Source organism: Pipistrellus kuhlii, unplaced genomic scaffold, assembly GCF_014108245.1.
Source record: "Pipistrellus kuhlii isolate mPipKuh1 unplaced genomic scaffold, mPipKuh1.p scaffold_m20_p_21, whole genome shotgun sequence".
In the NCBI taxonomy this organism is placed as follows: Eukaryota; Metazoa; Chordata; class Mammalia; order Chiroptera; family Vespertilionidae; genus Pipistrellus; species Pipistrellus kuhlii.
The window spans coordinates 1365773-1383078 of record NW_023425520.1 but is presented as its reverse complement, the minus strand read 5'-3'; the positions used below and the strand labels follow the sequence as shown (position 1 = coordinate 1383078).

Genomic DNA, 17306 nt, shown 5'->3' with positions numbered 1-17306 from the left:
CCCTCGCGATAGCTGCCGCACAAAGCATCCTGGAACATGTAGTTTATAATTTGTAGTGGCTGCGACTCCCGGAAAGAGTGAAAAAAGTCGACGCCTTCTGGTCTGCGGGACTGAGATCAGACCTTGCAGAGAGGTCGAGGTTTGCGTTTTTGCGAGAAAGGTCCCAGGTGTCCCCGCAGTGGCAGGGCGTGGCTGGCCAATGAGGACTACATCTCCCATTAGGCCGCGCGCACTATAAAATGCCTCCTCAGGTGGCGCTGGAGCATTGTGGGATTGGATGAGTCTCAAGATGGACAACCGGGATGTTGCAGGTAACAGCCCCCTCCTCCTTTCATGCTCCTGTCTGGGTCCTCCGAGTTAGGCGTCTCCGTTTCGTCTTCTGACCGACTCTACCCCTACCCGCTGGTCCTCCCCGTCAGCCTCTGGGCGGCCCGAAGCGATGGGTTCTGCATCTCCCTCGCCTACCGAGGTCTCAGACCCAGTTGCTGTCCCCCCACCCTGGGCCTGGTTGCTGAGGGCGCTTGGCTTGCTTTGCTTCCGTAAAGGCAGACACCGGGTCTGTCTTGCGTCGGCCTTCCCAAGAATAAACCACCTTCAGAGCTCTTCCGAGCTCCGCTCCCCAAAACAACGGCAACCTTGGACTGTCCTGCGCCCTTCTCTTCGCAGCAGCTGCCTCTTGGCCTGTGTGCTGCTTTCTGGAAAGCTGTTTTCCTGAACTGCTCCCATGCATTTCCTGGATACATAAATTCCCGAGTCTTTCGAGCCTCCCCTTTACCACAATCCTTGCCCTTCCATGTCGTCCAGCCCTAACCACCCCAAAATGGTTACATTCATCCATTCTGCAAATACTGTGTGCCAGGCATTGTGCTGGTCGCTGGGGATGCAGTGGTAATCAAAGCAGGGCCCTGTCTTCCTGAAGGTTACTTTCTAATGGGTGTCAGACAATGCACCAAGAGGAAATATTTATGCAGAGAGAATTATGATGTGAGAGAGTGGGGCTGGAGGCTGGTGATATTGGGTGACCAGAGAAAGCCTTTTTGAGAAGAGGACATTTGAGATGAGAAGGAAACCTGGGGGGCAGAGCCTTCCACACCAAGGGTGGGAGGGGACTGGTTTGCCATTTTGAAGAATGTCAAGGATGAGAAGGGGGCTATCTCTGGCAGGGCCTTGAAAATTGACTTTCAAAATTTGGATTTTATTCTGAATCCCATGGGAAAATTTAGAGGTGTCTTCTCCATCTCTACAGCCAATGCCCATGTCTGAAGACACCATCATCTTTTTTTTAATATATTTTATTGATTTTGTACAGAGAGGAAGGGAGAGAGATAGAGAGCTAGAAGCATCGATGAAAGAGAGAGTCATCGACCAGCTGCCTCTTGCACACCCCCTACTGGGGATGTGCCTGCAACCAAGGTACATGCCCTTGACCGGAATCGAACCAGGGACCTTTCAGTCCCCAAGCCGACGCTCTATCCATTGAGCCAAACCGGTTTCGGCGACACCATCATCTTTTGCTTGGAGCCAGAAAGCCTCCTCGTTGGTCTATTTGCTGCCTACACACTCTCTCCAATTAGTAGCCAGAATGACTTTAAAAATAAAAACACCTATTGGGTATTGTCAGCTTAATACTCCCTGTCACTTTCCAAAGATCTTAAAGTAAAATCTAGACTCCCTTTCTTATACTCTCATTCCTGGAACAATTTGCTCAAGCCACTTTGGACCCTTGCTGGTCCTTGAATGCATCAAGCTTTATCCAGCCTTTAGTTTTTGCATCTGCACCTTATTCTGTCCAGATTGTTCCCTGTGTGGCTTTTTAGGAAGCTCTTTATGCTTTCAGTTTACTGCTTCCTCTTCAAATGGTTATTTTTCTGGCTGCTCTAGCTATAGATGCTCCTCTATCATGCTTTTTCATCCTTTTTGGTTTCTAGCATAGAGCTCTTATGATTTTGCAGCTACTTTTTAAAAATTAAATATATTTTATTTTTATTATTTTTTTAAATATATATTTTATTGATTTTTTACAGAGAGGAAGGGAGAGAGATAGAGAGTTAGAAACATCGATGAGAGAGAAACATCAGTCAACTGCCTCCTGCACACCCCCTACTGGGGATGTGCCCGCAACCAAGGTACATGCCCCTGACCGGAATCAAACCCAGGACACTTGAGTCCGCAGGCCAACACTCTATCCACTGAACCAAACCAGTCAGGGCTTGCAGCTACTTTTTGGTTACAAGTTTATTGTCTCCCTAGCCAGACCCAAGTTCCACATAGGCAGAGGCCTTATTTTTTGTTTAGCACTTAGCACAGTACCTGGTATGTATGTAGCTCGGTACATGTTTGCTGAATAAATGAATGAGTGGATATGTACGAATGTCAATTTGAATGTCCGTTGCTACAAGCAGCAGCAACTGTGGTGCTCCTGCAGCAACGGCTGGGCATGTGGGTGAAGCAAAGATGATTTCTGATGTGTTTCTTTTCCCTCCCTAGGAAAGGCTAACCGGTGGTTTGGGGTTGCTCCTCCCAAGTCTGGAAAAATGAACATGAACATCCTTCATCAGGAAGAACTCATTGCTCAGAAGAAACGGGAAATTGAAGCCAGAATGGAGCAGAAAGCCAAGCAGAATCAGGTGTCCAACCCTCAGCCCCCGCATCCTGGCGAGTAAGTGCATTCTGAGGCTGGATTGGGTCTTAGAGGGTCACAGGCAGAGGGTTTTGCTTATAAAAGCAGTCTTGTTATATCTGCACCCGTTCACAGCCTGATGATACAAGGAATGACTGCTCTCTTTCAGGAGGCTTAGTATGTCAGGAGAGACACAGGGGGTGTGTGGAAACCCAGTGGATGGCCTGCCAATTCTTTCACTAAGCAGTTATTTACTGCTGATGACATATGGGCCAGGGGTCAGAGGTATAGCTATGCAAATAAAAGCATAAAGCACCAACATTTAAAATTTCTCTTTTTTTTCCTTTTATTTATTTATTTTTTAATAAGTTTTTGTTCATATTATTACAAATGTTCCTTTCCCCCCCCCACCATTGCTCTCCTCCACCAGGTTCCCACCCCACCCTCTGCCCTTTCCCCACTCCCCATTGTCCTCATCCATAGGTGCACAGTTTATGTTCAGTCTCTTCCCACATCCCCCTCTCCCCTTTTCCCCAAGAATCGTCAGTTCACTCCCCTTCCATACCTCTGATTCTATTATATTCAACAGTTAATATTGTTCATCAGATTTTTTTTTTATTTCCTTGGTTTTTTAGATTCACTTGTTGATAGTTACGTATTTGTTGTTCATAATTTTTATCTTTATTTACTTTCTCTTCTGAAAGAACCCCCTTCAGCAATTCATATAATTCTGGTTTGGTGTTAATGAACTCCTTTAGCTTTTTTTTATTAGTGAAGCTCGTTATCTGACCTTCAATTCTGAGTGATAGCTTTGCTGGATAGATTATTTTTGACTGTAGGTTCTTACTATTCATCACCTTGAATATTTCTTGCCATTCCCATATGGCCTGCATGGTTTCTGTTGAGAAGTCAGCTGACAATCGTATAGGTGCTCCTGCTTTGCTCTTGCTGCTTTTAATATTCTCTCTTTGTCTTTTGCTCTTGGAATTTTAATTATGATTTGTCTTGGTGTGGTCCTCTTTGGATTCCTTTTGTTTGGAGTTCTGTGCGCTTCCTGGACTTGTAAGTCTAATTCTTTCACCAGGTGGGGAAGTTTTCTGTCACTATTTCTTTCAGTATGTTTTCGATATCTTGCTCTCTCTCATCTTCTGGGACCCCCATAATTCTGATGTTGGTTTGCTTGAAGTTGTCCCAGAGGTTTCTTACATTATCTTCAATTTTCTGGATTCTCTTGCCTTCTAGCTTCTATGGAGGAGTGTCTTCTGGCTCTTTATGTTCCAAATCTTTGACTTGATTCTTGCGATCTTCCATTCTGTTTTTAGGACTCTGTATAATATATTTTTTTAAAATATATTTTATTGATTTTTTACAGAGAGGCAGGGAGAGAGATAGAGAGCTAGAAACGTCGATGAGAGAGAAACATCAACCAGCTGCCTCCCGCACCCCCCCCAACGGGGATGTGCCCGCAACCAATGTACATGCCCCCGACCGGAATTGAACCCGGGACCCTTCAGTCCGCAGACCGACGCTCCACCACTGAGCCAAACTGGCTTCAGCTCTGTATAATATTTTTATTTCAGAGAATGTATTCTTTATTTCTTGTTGATCCCTTATCATTTCTTGTTGATCCCTTATTATTTCTTGTTGATCCCTTATCATTTCTTGTTGACTCCTTATTAATTCTAGTTGATCTCTTTTTATATCCTCATAGGTCTTACAGATCTTTTCTAGGAAATTCTTGAAAAACCTTATAAGCGTAGATTTGAACTCTATATCCAGTTGCTTTTTGTCCTCCATTTCTTTCGTTTGTGATCTATTTAGTTGTCGCATTTCGCAGCTACAGATGGGGCGGGGTTTCAGGATGGAGCCTACAGCTTTGGCTTCCGTCAGCCCCGCCCTGTGGGGCTCCTGAGACTCAGGGTCCTTCAGTACTCTGTAAGCGCTCTGAGAGAAAGGTGTCCTCGATTTTCGCCTGCTACCAAACAGTCTATGCTCTCCCCCAATGAGCCCTGTATTGGGGTTCAGTTCAGTTGGAAGTGGAGTTGGAGGTGGCGTTCAGAGCAGACTGGAGCCCCAGTCTCCTTCCCATCGGGGCAATCCCGTGGCATAGCTGACCGACTCTTTTCTGTGCGCAATGTGCACGCCTACGGGACCTCCTTTCACCACTTCCCCTGGGTTCCACCTTACAGCCCAGCTCCCTATGGATGAACCTGGGTCCCTGGGGTCTGGCCTAGAACTGGGGTTCAGAGCAGTTGGAAGTGGGGCCCAGCACAGTCAGAGCGTTTAACTCCTTCCCGCTAGGGAACGCCAGCCAGGCACTCGGCCACCCCTTCCTCTCCAGCTTTGTCCTCTCCGCGCGCCGCATGTCTCCATACCTCCGGCTTTTACAGCTCCTCTGGGCTTCCTTCAGGTTTTCTCCTGGCTTCTCGTTGTAGAATTTCCAGTCAGTCGACTTTCCTGTAGTTCTGGGTAATGTTCATTTTATATTTTAGTTGTATTTTATTGAAATTGTTGTGTACGGCTGAGGCTAGGTGTTTACCTGGGCGCAGCCATCTTGGATTCTCCCTAAAATTTCTTGATGAAGGAATAAGAAATATTCAAATTGTCTCAAGACAACCATTTTGATAATATTCCTTTCCCACATCTTCGCTTTGTTTTACGAAGTTGTGATCAATTTTGTGTGCTGCTTTTCCAGCACCTTTTTTTTTTATTATTATTAAATATATTTTATTGATTTTTTTATGGAGAGGAAGGGAAAAGGATAGAGAGCTAGAAACATCAATGAGAGAGGAACATCGACCAGCTGCCTCCTGCACACCCACTACTGGGGATGTGCCTGCAACCAATGTACATGCCCTTGACCGGAATCGAACCTGGGACCTCTCAGTCTGCAGGCCGACACTCTATCCACTGAGCCAAACCGGTTTCGGCCAGCACCTTTTTTTTTTAATCCTCACCTGAGGATATCAGAGTTCCAGTGGGTAACAGGAGGCAGTGTGTTCCCACTGTAGGAGTGCAGAAGAGACTTAGCATTCTTTTTTTAATATACATATATTAGAGACCCGTTGCACAAAGATTCATGCAATAGGCCTTCCTTCCCCTGGCTTCCGGCACTGGCTTTTCTCCAGCACCCGGGACCCAGGCCTTAGTTGTGGCTGCAGTGGAGAGGCTTGGCTTCTCCACTCTGGCCATGGCGGAAAAGCCAAGCCTCTTCAGTCTTAAGTTGTCTTCAGTCTTCGCTTCATGCTTATGCAAATTAAACTGCCATCTTTGTTGGGTTAATTTTCGTGCTCCTGATTGGCTGTTTGGTGTGTTGGGTAGGTGTGGTCAGTTTGCTTATTTTCTTTTATTAGTGTGAATATACTAGTGGCCTGGTGCACGAAATTTGTGCACATTAAAAGGGAATTAATTAGAGGAAATATTTTAATATTGCTATTTGCCCTTTCTTTATAATAGAAGTGTCAGCAATGAAAGAAAATTAGTAAAATGTATATGAAAATCTCCCTCCTGTCAGAACCTTGGGCATTCTCCGGGACCTAGAGTCAAGTCCCTGCTCACCACCCGCACGCGCTTTGAAAACACAGGAGACCCAGACCCAGCTGGCCCCACCCCATTGGGTGAGACCCAGACCCAGCCAGCCCCATTCCCATCAAGCACCTCCGGATGGGGGGGTGGGCAGCACAGCCTTAGGTTCCCCAGTCTGGCACAGCCTCAGGTCCCCAGGCCCAGTGCTGGGGAGCAGGGTGCAGCCTGAGGTACCCTGTCAATCCCCACTGGGCATGGGACATGGCTGAGGTCCCCTGGCCGACACTGGGGTAGGGGGGCATGACCTGAGGTCCCCGTCCAGCCCCATGGGGCAGGGGGCGGCCTGAGGTCTCTCGCCCTGGCCAGGTGCTATGCAGCCTCAGGTCCCTGCTGTTTGGTTGTGATATTACGGTGTCTGGCTAATTTGCATTTCTCTATTATATAGATATATTTGATTTTATTGATTTTTAGAGAGAGAGGAAGGGAGAAGGATAGAGAGAAACATTGATGAGAGTGAAACATTGATCAGTTGCCCCTGCACGCCCCCTATTGGGGTTTGAGTCCATATCCTGGTTATGTTCCTTGACTGGGAATTGAACCAGTGACCTCTTGATTCATGGGTTGGCCCTCAACCACTGAACCACATCAGCTGGGCAAGACTTGGTGCTCTAAGGACCCAGGCAGAGCCAGCCCATAGAGGAAGTAGGGAAAGGCCTGCCAGCAGAAGGCAAGAAGAGGAGAGAACCTCCCATGTGCCAGGCAGGTTGTCTTCCTGCCTGTCTTGAGGAACACTGTGGGCACCTAAGTTTTGAGCAGGGGTATGTGATCAGGGAGACAAGATCCAAAAATTTCAGATAAGAGGTTGACAGAGAGGTAGCCCCCTTCCTACATGGTCTGACGTGTTAATACTATTAATCCTACACAAAGTTTTGTCCCAGCTCTCACCTTTTCTAAGAGTCTGTGGCTTCTCCTTTAAGGGCAGGATTTAGACCTTATTCCTGTGGGAACCCTGGGTCTGGCACCTCCAGGCACCCAGAAACATGGGGACTGATTGTTGAGAAATCTGTCAGGGGGTGGGTTCTCATCCTGGAGTTTATAGAAGGACTTTTACCAAGAAGGGAAAGCCCTTGTATCACATCCAAGAGGGTCTTCTAAAGGCTGCTGGTTCACAGCTCCAGGATCAGGCAGCTGAAAGGAAACATCAGGTATATGGTGTAGGTAGCTATGTAAATAAAAGCATGGAACACCTGCATTTAAAATTCTTGCTGAAGGAGTAAGAAGTACTCAAATTGCCTCCTATCCTATAAAAAGACCACCATCCTGTCCTATAAAAAGCCTCAGTGGTGTCATGCCCTGGTACGACATCGTCACAAGCTGGCCATGCACAGTGGAGGCGGGGCCCAGTGGCTGCTCTGTGCAGTGAGGCCTGGGGGTCCTGCGGCTCTGTGCAGAGGCTGATCCCAGTGTCTCCACCACCTCGTGCAGAGGAGGCATGTTGCAGCGGAGAAGGCAGGTTGTGGCAGGGGAGGGCAGTTGGGGGGCCCTCAGGCCGTCAGGGGAGCAGTTAGGGGGTAATCAGGCTGGCAGGCAGAAGTGGTTAGGGGCAATCAGGTAGGCAGGCGAGTGGTTAGAAGCCAGTAATCTCGGATTGTAAGAGGGAGGTCTGATTGTGGGATCAGGCCTAAACTGGCAGACAGACAACCCTTGAGGGGTCCCAGATTGGAAAGGATGCAGGCTGGGTTGAGGGACCCCCCCCCCTCCTGTGCATGAATTTTGTGCACTGGGCCTCTAGTTTTGACAATATTTCTTAACCAATCTTTGCTTTGTTTTAAGAAGTTGTGATCAAATTTGTGTGCTGCTTTCTCTGCCTCATTTTTTTTTTAAATTATTTATTGTTTAACTTGAGAAAGAAAAAGGGTGAGAGAGAAACATCAATTTGTTGTTCTACTTATTTATACATTCATTGCTTGATTCTTATATGTGCCCTGACCAGGGATTGAGGTACCTGACCGGGCTTCTGGCACTTTTCTTTTTGAATCCTCAACTGAGGATATGTCTTTATTGATTTGAGAAAGAGAATTTTTTTTTTTTTTAATATTCACAGCATTGTGCAACTATCACCACTATCAATTACAAAACATTTTATCATTCAAAAAGAAACCTCATACCCGATAGCCATCACTCCCCATTCTTTCCCAAGCCCCTGGCAACCACTAATCTAGTTTCTGTCTTCACAGATTTACATATTCTAGATATTTTTTGGGATAGGTGAACTTTTGAGTCTGGCTTCTTTTACTAAACATAATGCTTTCAGGGTTCATCACATTGTAGTGTGTGTGAGGGCTTCATTACTTTTTTGTTGTTACTATTAATCTTCACCCAATAATATTTTTTCTATTGAGCTTTAGAGAAAGTGGAAAGGAGGGAGGGAGAGAAGGGGTAGAGAGAGAGAGAAACATCAGTTGGCTGCCTCCTGCACATGCCCAACTGGGGCCAGGATGGAACCTGCAACCCAGGTACATGTTCTTGATGGGGAATGAAACCTGTGACTCTTCAGTGCATAGACCAACACTGTAGCCACCGAGACATGCCAGCCAGGGCCCATAATTTATTTAACCAGTGTCCCTTGTTGACTACTTAGGTTATTTCCATTTTTAGTTCATTAAAACAAATTTCTAATAATACTTAATTTAAAAGGAAAAAGTCTAGATCTGTGAGGTCCCTGAGCTTTTGGTGTATCTGTATGATGGATTGTTTCTCAGCTTTTAGAAACAGTATGTCCGCCGAAACCGCTTTGGCTCAGTGGAAGAGCGTCGGTCTGCGGACTGAAAGGTCCCAGGTTTGATTCCGGTCAGGGGCATGTATGTTGGTTGTGGGCACATCCCTGGTAGGGGGTGTGCAAGAGGCAGTTGGTCGATGTTTCTCTCTCATCGACATTTCCAGCGCGCGCGTGTGCACGCGCGCGCGCTCTCTCTCTCTCTTTCTCTCTCTCTCTCTCTCTCTCTCTCTCTCTCTCTCTCTCTCTCTCTCTTCCTCTCTGTAAAAAATCAATATATTTTTTAAAAAAAATAGAAACACTATGTCTGAAGAATTTTTGAGGTTGGTGCAGGATGTATGTTATAATAGAGAATGGAAGAACTAGGGCAGGTTCTATGATCACAGCCTTATTTGCTTCTATTTCTAAAATAAGAAAATATACACCAAATTGTAAATAGTATCTATTGTGAGGTGGAAGGAATTGAGTTTTCCTCTTTGCTTTCTATATTTTAATTTTTCTATACTCTTGTTTGTTTATAATGAGCTCTAGTACTTTTATATAGGGGAAAAATTAATTTGAATTAAGTATTCAGGTCCCTGGCTTTGCTTTTGTGCTGATTTATATATATATTTTTAAAAATATGTTTTTATTGATTTTTCTAGAGAGAGAGGAAAGGAGAGGGAGAGAGTTAGAAACATGGATGAAAGAGAAACCAATTGGTCATCAACAAATTGGTCAGAACCAATGGCTGCCTCCTGCATGCATCCTGCTGGGGATCGAGCCAGCAACCTAGGCTTGTGCCTCGACCCGGAATTGAACTAGAGACCTCTTGGAGCATGCCCAGTGCTAAGCCACTTATCAACACTGGCCAGGCTTGTGCTAATTTTTTAAAAACAGATTTAAGTCCAGCCAGTGTAGTTCAGCAGTTGAGCAACTGACCCAGGAACCAAGAAGTTGCCGGTTTGATTCTGAATCTCTGGTTTGATTCTGAATCCTCGATTCAATTCCAGTCAGGGCAGATGCCCAGGTTGCTCGATCCCTGATGGGTGGCCTACAGGAGGCAGCCAATTGATGATGTTTCTCTTGCATTGATGTTTCTATTTCTCTATTCCTCTCACTTTCTCTCTCTAAAAATCAATTAAAACAGGTGTGTGTGTTTTTTAAATAAGAGTAGATTGAAAAATTTTTTTTAAGTAAAACATACTATTTGCAAAAAGAGAGAGAGAATAAAAATATATAATCCCACTATAATTCTCGCATCAAGAGACTGCTTCGGTGTTTTCCTGTATGTGTATAATCCTCCCAGAAGTGCTGCTGACCCAGGCCCAGAAATGCATAGTAAACACACACGCACATGCACTGTTGTGGATAATTCTAAAGTCTAGCCGAGAAGACAGACATGGTACCCAGTAGCAGCTCAGATAATTTGTTTACACCAGGTCGGATAGGAGTTGCTCAGAAAGAGAGCCAGAGGTTCTGAGTTGAGGCTATTTGGTTGGAGGGTCAATATTCTGATAGAGTTGACATCAATATGTGTAGCATTGCTTTGACTAGAACATGACACCACCTAGAACAAGATTGTTCGCACCTTACAACTCTGAAAGTAGCTCTCTGCACTCAGCAGTCCCCAAGACACATCTGGGGGTTGGTTTTGGGTTTCACCAGGTAAGAACTTGGGTGGGTGTGGAGCTGAGACAGGTAAGGCACGCCCCAGCCCCTCTATTAGAAGTTTACCCTCTCTGTATTCTGTCTTGTGTCTAGAATTGCAAACACACTCAACTCTTCTGCTTCCAACAAGTTTGCCAATGACGGCAGCTTCCTGCAGCAGTTTCTGAAGTTGCAGAAGGCGCAGACTAGCACAGGTGAGTGCAGTTTCCCCATCCCATCTCCTCCTATTCAGGCTCAGGCTTATGCTCCTGCTGCCTGCTCTCTCCTCCTGGGGAACCCTGGCTTCCTAGAAATGGCAGGTCCTGCCTCAGATTTGTTCTTCTCATCCTGAGTTCATTGAGGACCCTCATTTCGCTCATTTCCACACTAAACATGCAGGGGGAGAGCGTGGACCCTGCTCTCAAGATGCTAAACTTGGAGCAGAGACAACCCAGGTTTCAGTCCAGGAGCATGGGGACCAGGATGAAGCAGGCCCAGGGCTGTGAGACCATGGCTGTGGTCAGAGCAGCAGCTCAGGTGTGAGGAATGGGGTTCCCTTTCATAGATAGGGAACTGCCTGGCCTATAGGTGCCCATGAGACATGCCAGGTGTGCCCTTAGGGAGCCCACCCATAACTGTGTTGTGCAATTTATCAGTCAGAACTCATTTTTACTTTAAAAAAGTTAATGGGGGCGGGGGGGGGGGGCAGAAGAAAGTTAGTGGTGAAAAAGATGACCTTTGTCAGGTTTCCTAGGGAACAGCTAAAAAGAGTTTAGGCCAAATTCACCCTCGGAGAGGAAGAACAGGCTTCTCTTTATCGTAGGGTCACGGGTCATGAGCTGTGTTTGAAAATCCCAGAATAGGCTTGTTCCAGTTTACCACTGACAACTAGAGGGAATGGGTGTAAGTTGGATGTGGGATTCAGGTCATATCGAGATAACCAAAAAGTCATGCATCTGTGAACCTTGGTTTCCTGTCCTCATCTGTAAAATGGGGTGGTATCTTCTCTGAGCACCCACCACGCACCAGGTGCTGTGCTGAAAGCAGAGGACCCAGCCCCCAGGGACTGACGGCACTCAGATTAGGTGGGAAAATAGGGAAAGGTGCACTGCAGAGCTTGAGCACAAGTATACGTCCTTCTCTCCCAAGATGCGCCCCCCAGCGTGCCCAGCGCCCCACCTCGAGTACTCCCCCGTGCTGGGAAGAGGCCTCCCCTCATCAGCAGCCCACTGAACCAGGTGAAGAACTATGTGCACGCTAAGCAGCTGCCCCTGGCCAGCCGCCCTAGTGTCTTCCAATCTCCCGATGAGGATGACGAAGAGGACTATGAGCAGTGGCTGGAGATCAAAGGTAAGTTGAGGGGGCTGCTGCCCTCCTCCTTACCACCACCTTCCAGCTCCGGGGCAGATCCACAGTCAGCAGGGAAAGCGAGGCCAGGAATATGGGGTACTTGGGACTTGAGTCAGGTGAGGCCACTGGGGTAAGGAGTACAGTTAAAGGAAGGGTGTGAGGAAGAGCTGCAGGGTGGGCTTCATCCTGAGAGCTGTGGGACCATCATCTACTCTGGGGGCTGGCCTCCAGCCAAGGTAGGGGTATCCTCATTGAGTGTTCATTTGCACTTTGCTCCCAACATAAGGAGGACCTTCCATGGCTCCCCAATCTGGGTGCATGCCCTCCAAGCTCTCTGAGGCCCAGAAGCCCATTTCTTAATGCAGTTCCTGTCCCTGCCAGTCTGAACCAGAAGTACAAGCCTGCAGGTTGCAGAGTTCACTTTCTTGCCTGGGGAAGGACAGTTATTGGCCTTGGGTGAGTTAGTCTAGGTCCCAAGGTGTAGGAGGGTGGCAGTGGTGGCACTCCTAATACTTCTAGCTCTACCTACATTCAGAACAAGGCCTTGGTGCCACATGAGCCATTTGGAGTCTTAGGCTACTCCTGCCCGGGCTGGCTGGCTCAGTCATGTTATCCTGACTGAGTACAGACTGAAGTGACTGTATGGTCTGCCATAACAGCCTCTAAACCCCTCTTGCTCTGGGATGAGGATGCCAGCTTCAGACCATACATCTGAGCAGATCAGTGGGAAACCTTGAAGTCTGGAACATTAGTACAGAGCTGAGAGGGTGGTGTTTCCTTAGAGAGGTGCCTTGGCAGTTCTGACTGTACCCTGCCATGAACCTCTGCTTTACAAAAGGCGGCGGGTGTCTCAAGGCCCTTAAAGCCTGTTGAGGCCTCAGAAGAGCTTCTGTGCTTGTAAATGGCAGCCAGGTCAGGGTCATTGTCAGGTATGCAGGAGGAGGGTGCGATCACATGTTCCTTCCCCTACCCCCAGTTTCTTGGCAGCCCAAGCAACAAGAGGAAAGATTGGCCACAGGCTCAGTGTCTAGCCCCATTGCCGAAAGGAGCAAACGTTCCTAGGCACTGACTGACAGCAACAACTTTCTCTTGGGAGTTCTCATAAAAGGGATATGACTGTATATTGGCTGACAGATGCCCTCCAAAAAACTCCAGCAAAAAAAGACAAAAGCAAGTTCCACATGGCTCAAAGTGGGGGCTAATGCAAACACAAAAATGTATTTTTATGCCTGTTTCTTGAAAAAACCGAGGTAATGATTAAGCTCATTGCAATGAGCTTCCTTAGCACCCAGATGGTGATCTGGAAAGATTTTCTCACTCACGAAAACCAGGACTTCTTGGAAGAATGGCTGGCTCTAGGTCTGGGCAGGAGGTGTGTCAGATGACCTGGAGCGCCCTGTTCCAGCAGATAGCCAGGAGGCCATCAAGACACTGGGGCCATGTCCAGAGCCTCAGTATCCAGCTTGAAGAGGCTCCACCAGCCACTGAGGGAACGATTGAGCCTCTATGATGACATTAGTTGCAGTGGGTTGGAACCCAATGTGTTTAAATCAGAGTTTGTAATGCTATTTTAAAAGAATTTTTCATCTCTGAAGGATGGAAAGGAACAAATTTATTATACTTAATGCTGGTAAATAAAGAGCAGACTTAAGCATTAAAAAATGGGGAGGGAGGCGGGAGGGAGAGGCTGGCTATGTTTTCAAACATCTCCCTTCCAGCCTGTGGATCGGCTGGGCCTTTGAGAGGTTCACACAGTTCTCTCCCACCCAGTGTGTCTTGTGAAAACTGTTTAGATCAACTCCCCTCTCGTCACGGTGCTTTGTGCATGGACCCGGGACGTCTGACAACCTCCTGCATTTCACCCTCTTCTCCCCCTACCCCTTTGTCCTTGTGGTCCGTAGAGAGAGTGTGCCTGTTGACTGTGGGGTGTGTGAGTTGAACCCCAGTACTGACAGCCTCCTTAAAGTTTCACCCCCAGAGGGAGTCGAGACTCGGAAAGTGATAGAGAAATTGGCCCGCTTTGTGGCAGAAGGAGGCCCCGAGTTAGAAAAAGTAGCTATGGAGAACTACAAGGATAACCCAGCATTTTCGTAAGTATTTTTGGGAGGGGAAGGACACTGGTACTTAATGTTCTTGCCACACAGTAGTACGTGCAGACATTTTTGTAAAATTCTTGTGGTGACTGAGGTTGGCTGGGGCTGGGTGCTTGCTTGTGCGGGCCAGATGCTGTTCCAAGCACTTTATAACTCACACCAAAGGTTGCAAAAGTCTCCAATGTGATGGAGAGACTTAATTTTGGGTTCTGTAAGGCATCTGTGCTTGTCAGCTTGCTTTTGCATAACATGTCTTCAGATGCTGCACAAGTGTACCCGTCCTCATTACTCGTCTTCCTTTCTGTTTTGCAAAACTCTTCTTCAGGTTTTTGCATGATAAGAATAGCAGGGAATTCCTCTACTATAGAAAGAAACTGGCTGAGACAAAGAAGGAATCACAGAAGTTGCAAACAACCTCTCAGAAAGGTAGGTGGGTAGAGGGGGTGGGAAGTTCTGGGGAGGTGCTTGGACAAATTGCCCCCCATGTGAAGTCAGGGATCCTAGAGGGCGCTGTGGCATGGGTTAGCGCTGATGCCCTTGGTTTGTGCCCTCCCTGGCAGCCAGGGTCAAGGGGTGTTGCCACCCTTTTCACCAGTGCTCTGAGGAGGGGGGAGGTCTGAGAACCAAGGTCAAGGTTGTATTCAGGAGCTCAGCCCTGTTCATGCAAAAGAGACAGGGGGATGGTGTGCTAGCCCAGCAGTTGCCAACCGGCCGTCCATGGACCACTGGTCATCCAGGAGGTCTGAAAGGTTGGCGGCCGCTGTGCTAGCCTATTGGTTCATGGTCATTTTAACAAGTGTTGATGAATGCCTACCAACCCTGGAAACAGATGTAGTGCCTGACACTTGGGAGTGGGGCTGAGGGGCCAGGGGCCAGAAACAATGAGCTGGTGAGATCTGGTAGGATTAGTGTCAGTGGATGGGGAAGAGGCTAGATGGTCTCCATCTGTAATGACTATCCCAGCCAGTGCTGGTGGGTGTGAGGAATTGATATTTAAGCCTGACATGGGTCACAGTGATGACAGATTGGTCTGTCATGTCTCCTGTGGCCCTTTGCCCTGACGTCCCCAGGAGGAGGGCCATTCTCATCTCCCCATGTGACCTGGCTTAGCAGCCCCTATAGAAAGAACAAGGGGGCTTCTGTCTTCCCTCTGGGCCTGCAACAAACTTCCCTTATATTATGCTGCCATCGCCCAGGCCCCCCAAGACCTATGGGTGGGAAGGGGTAGGGAGCAGAGCTCAGAATAAGTTGTAGTATTAATTATGTTTGGTCCCCATGCAATAATGTGATCCCCATTTGCCTGTTTCTCTTTGCATTGTTTCTAAAATGAACCCCTCTTGTTGCCCATGAGGTTTTTAGCAGGAATTAGGCTGTTGGGTGTGGTGAGTTGAGCTCAGTACTGACAGCCTGCTTAAAGTTTCACCCCCAGAGGACGAAGAGGTCAAGAACCTTGCAGAAAAGTTGGCCAGGTTCATAGCGGATGGGGGTCCTGAGGTGGAAACCATCGCCCTCCAAAACAATCGTGAGAACCAGGCATTCAGGTAAGGAGGGACCCACCAGAGAGGTGACCCCTCAGCCTGGTCACAGGCTTGGTGGTCCTAAGACAGGCCAGGGTCCCGTGGCTAGAAGCTGGCAGGGCTGGGACTCAGTTCTAGAACTTCTGGCCCCAGAGCTCAGCCTGTATCTCCTCCCCAGTGCACATCACTGCCTTGAGTTGTCTCTGAGGCAGGTGTGGCAGGGGCTTTGAGACCTTGTGTTTTTCCAGGTGCCTCGCTGAGAAAATCTCTAGCACTTGCCCGGCTCCCTTTGTAACAGACAGTGGCCCAAAGCTGGGGCCAGGCCAGGCCCTCCAGCCGAACCTCACAAAACTGTGTTGGTCATTGTGTGTATTCTTAGGGTCTCATCTTTACAATGAGGGGAACAGCAATAAAGCAGGAGTGTGGTACCTCAGGCTCTGAGGAGTGGGAGTCCCTGACCTGTGTGCAGGTTCCATGGACAGGATAGGACAAGCAGCTTAACCTCCCTGCTATCCCCAGCCATGAAGTCATCCCCAGCCCTTCAGGCTAGGTCTGTTAACCCTATTCATTGGTGGGGTTTAGCACCTGATCTTTGCCAGGGCAGTTGGGGTGGGGAGGAGCGGGGGCGCACAGTTGCTGTTGCAGGGTGGCACTGGCAGAGGCTTGTAAGGTGGACACTGGACCCAAAGAGGGGTGATGCACTTCTGAAGATGCTTTTGGCCAGAAGTCCCCACTCAGTCTAGTGAGGTGATGTGATGGTGACTATAACAAAAAGTGCAGGAGGAGCACACACCTGGGCTGGTTGATTCAGAGACACCATCAGGCACTCAGGGGGAAGGAAGCAAGAATGGATAGGAGGCAGGAGGCAGGTGTCCAGAAGGAACACTGCATGGGAGAGAAGCAGTTGATATGCCAGGCACTGTGCCAGTACAGCTGGAGTGCCGGGTGAGTGTTGACGTGCTGTGCAGACAAGCTGCGGAGCCCATCAGGGCCAGGTCCCAGAAAGCTCGGGTGTGCATTGAGAGCCTTTGGAGGGTCTGCATAGGGAGTGATGGGCTAACTGTGCTTCCAGGATCACTGACCACAGTTAGAGGGTGATCAGTCATTCCAGGTTGAGGGTTGAGGGAGAGGAGGTTTGTGGGAGGCTGTTGAGGGGTCAGGGATGGCTGTGGGGGGTTGCCTAGGATGAGGATGAACCCTGGGAAAAGTGGCTGAAGGTGAGCTGCTGAGGGACCACAGCTGGCACTCCACGCACCGGGGAGGAATGAATGGGAGGTGATTGGGTGTCCGGGCCTGGTCAGGTTCATTCCACACAGGCTGTTTAATCTTCGTGTGAGATTAGGTGTGAGACAGCTCTTCTCTCCCCCAAATCAAACAGCCACCTAGTGTACTTGCTGCACTGGCCCTTCTGTGCCTTCCTGATTCCCCACATGGGCCGGGCACACCCCAGCAGCTGTGTGTTCTAGAAAACAATGTTATAACTGCCCACCTATTCCTTTGACCAGTCATCCCACTTCTGAAATGCCATCCCCCAAATAATGTTAAATACAGCATCATCCATACGCAGGCGTCTTCAAACTACGGCCCGTGGGCCACATGCGGCCCACAGAGGAGTCTGATCCGGCCCGCCAGGTTTTTTGGGCAGTGAGCGCAGCCGAGGTGTTACAGTAGGAATTAGTAGTTCATATAGTCCGGCCCTCCAGCTCTCTGAGGGACCGTGATCTGGCCCCCACTTTAAAAAGTTTGAGGACCCCTGATCCATAGTCATGAAAAATTAGTAACACATTGAATGTCCA

At 48.2% G+C, this 17306-nt stretch overlaps 1 protein-coding gene across 2 annotated transcripts in view; it reads left to right on the top strand.

Annotated features, from left to right (window-relative positions):
• Positions 1-87: 87 nt before the first annotated feature.
• The window catches only part of SUGP1 (SURP and G-patch domain containing 1), a 29072-nt gene continuing 11853 nt past the window's right edge, over positions 88-17306 (top strand). Inside the window, exons 1-7 of one of the 2 annotated variants that reach the window (XM_036450476.2) lie at positions 88-311; positions 2488-2659; positions 10665-10765; positions 11700-11900; positions 13867-13990; positions 14319-14419; positions 15411-15534. In XM_036450476.2, coding sequence (XP_036306369.1) covers positions 278-311; positions 2488-2659; positions 10665-10765; positions 11700-11900; positions 13867-13990; positions 14319-14419; positions 15411-15534 — 857 coding nt within the window. In that variant the 5' untranslated portion in view covers positions 88-277. The remainder of the gene's footprint in view (positions 312-2487; positions 2660-10664; positions 10766-11699; positions 11901-13866; positions 13991-14318; positions 14420-15410; positions 15535-17306) is intronic. The other variant, XM_036450477.2, reaches the window with a different exon arrangement.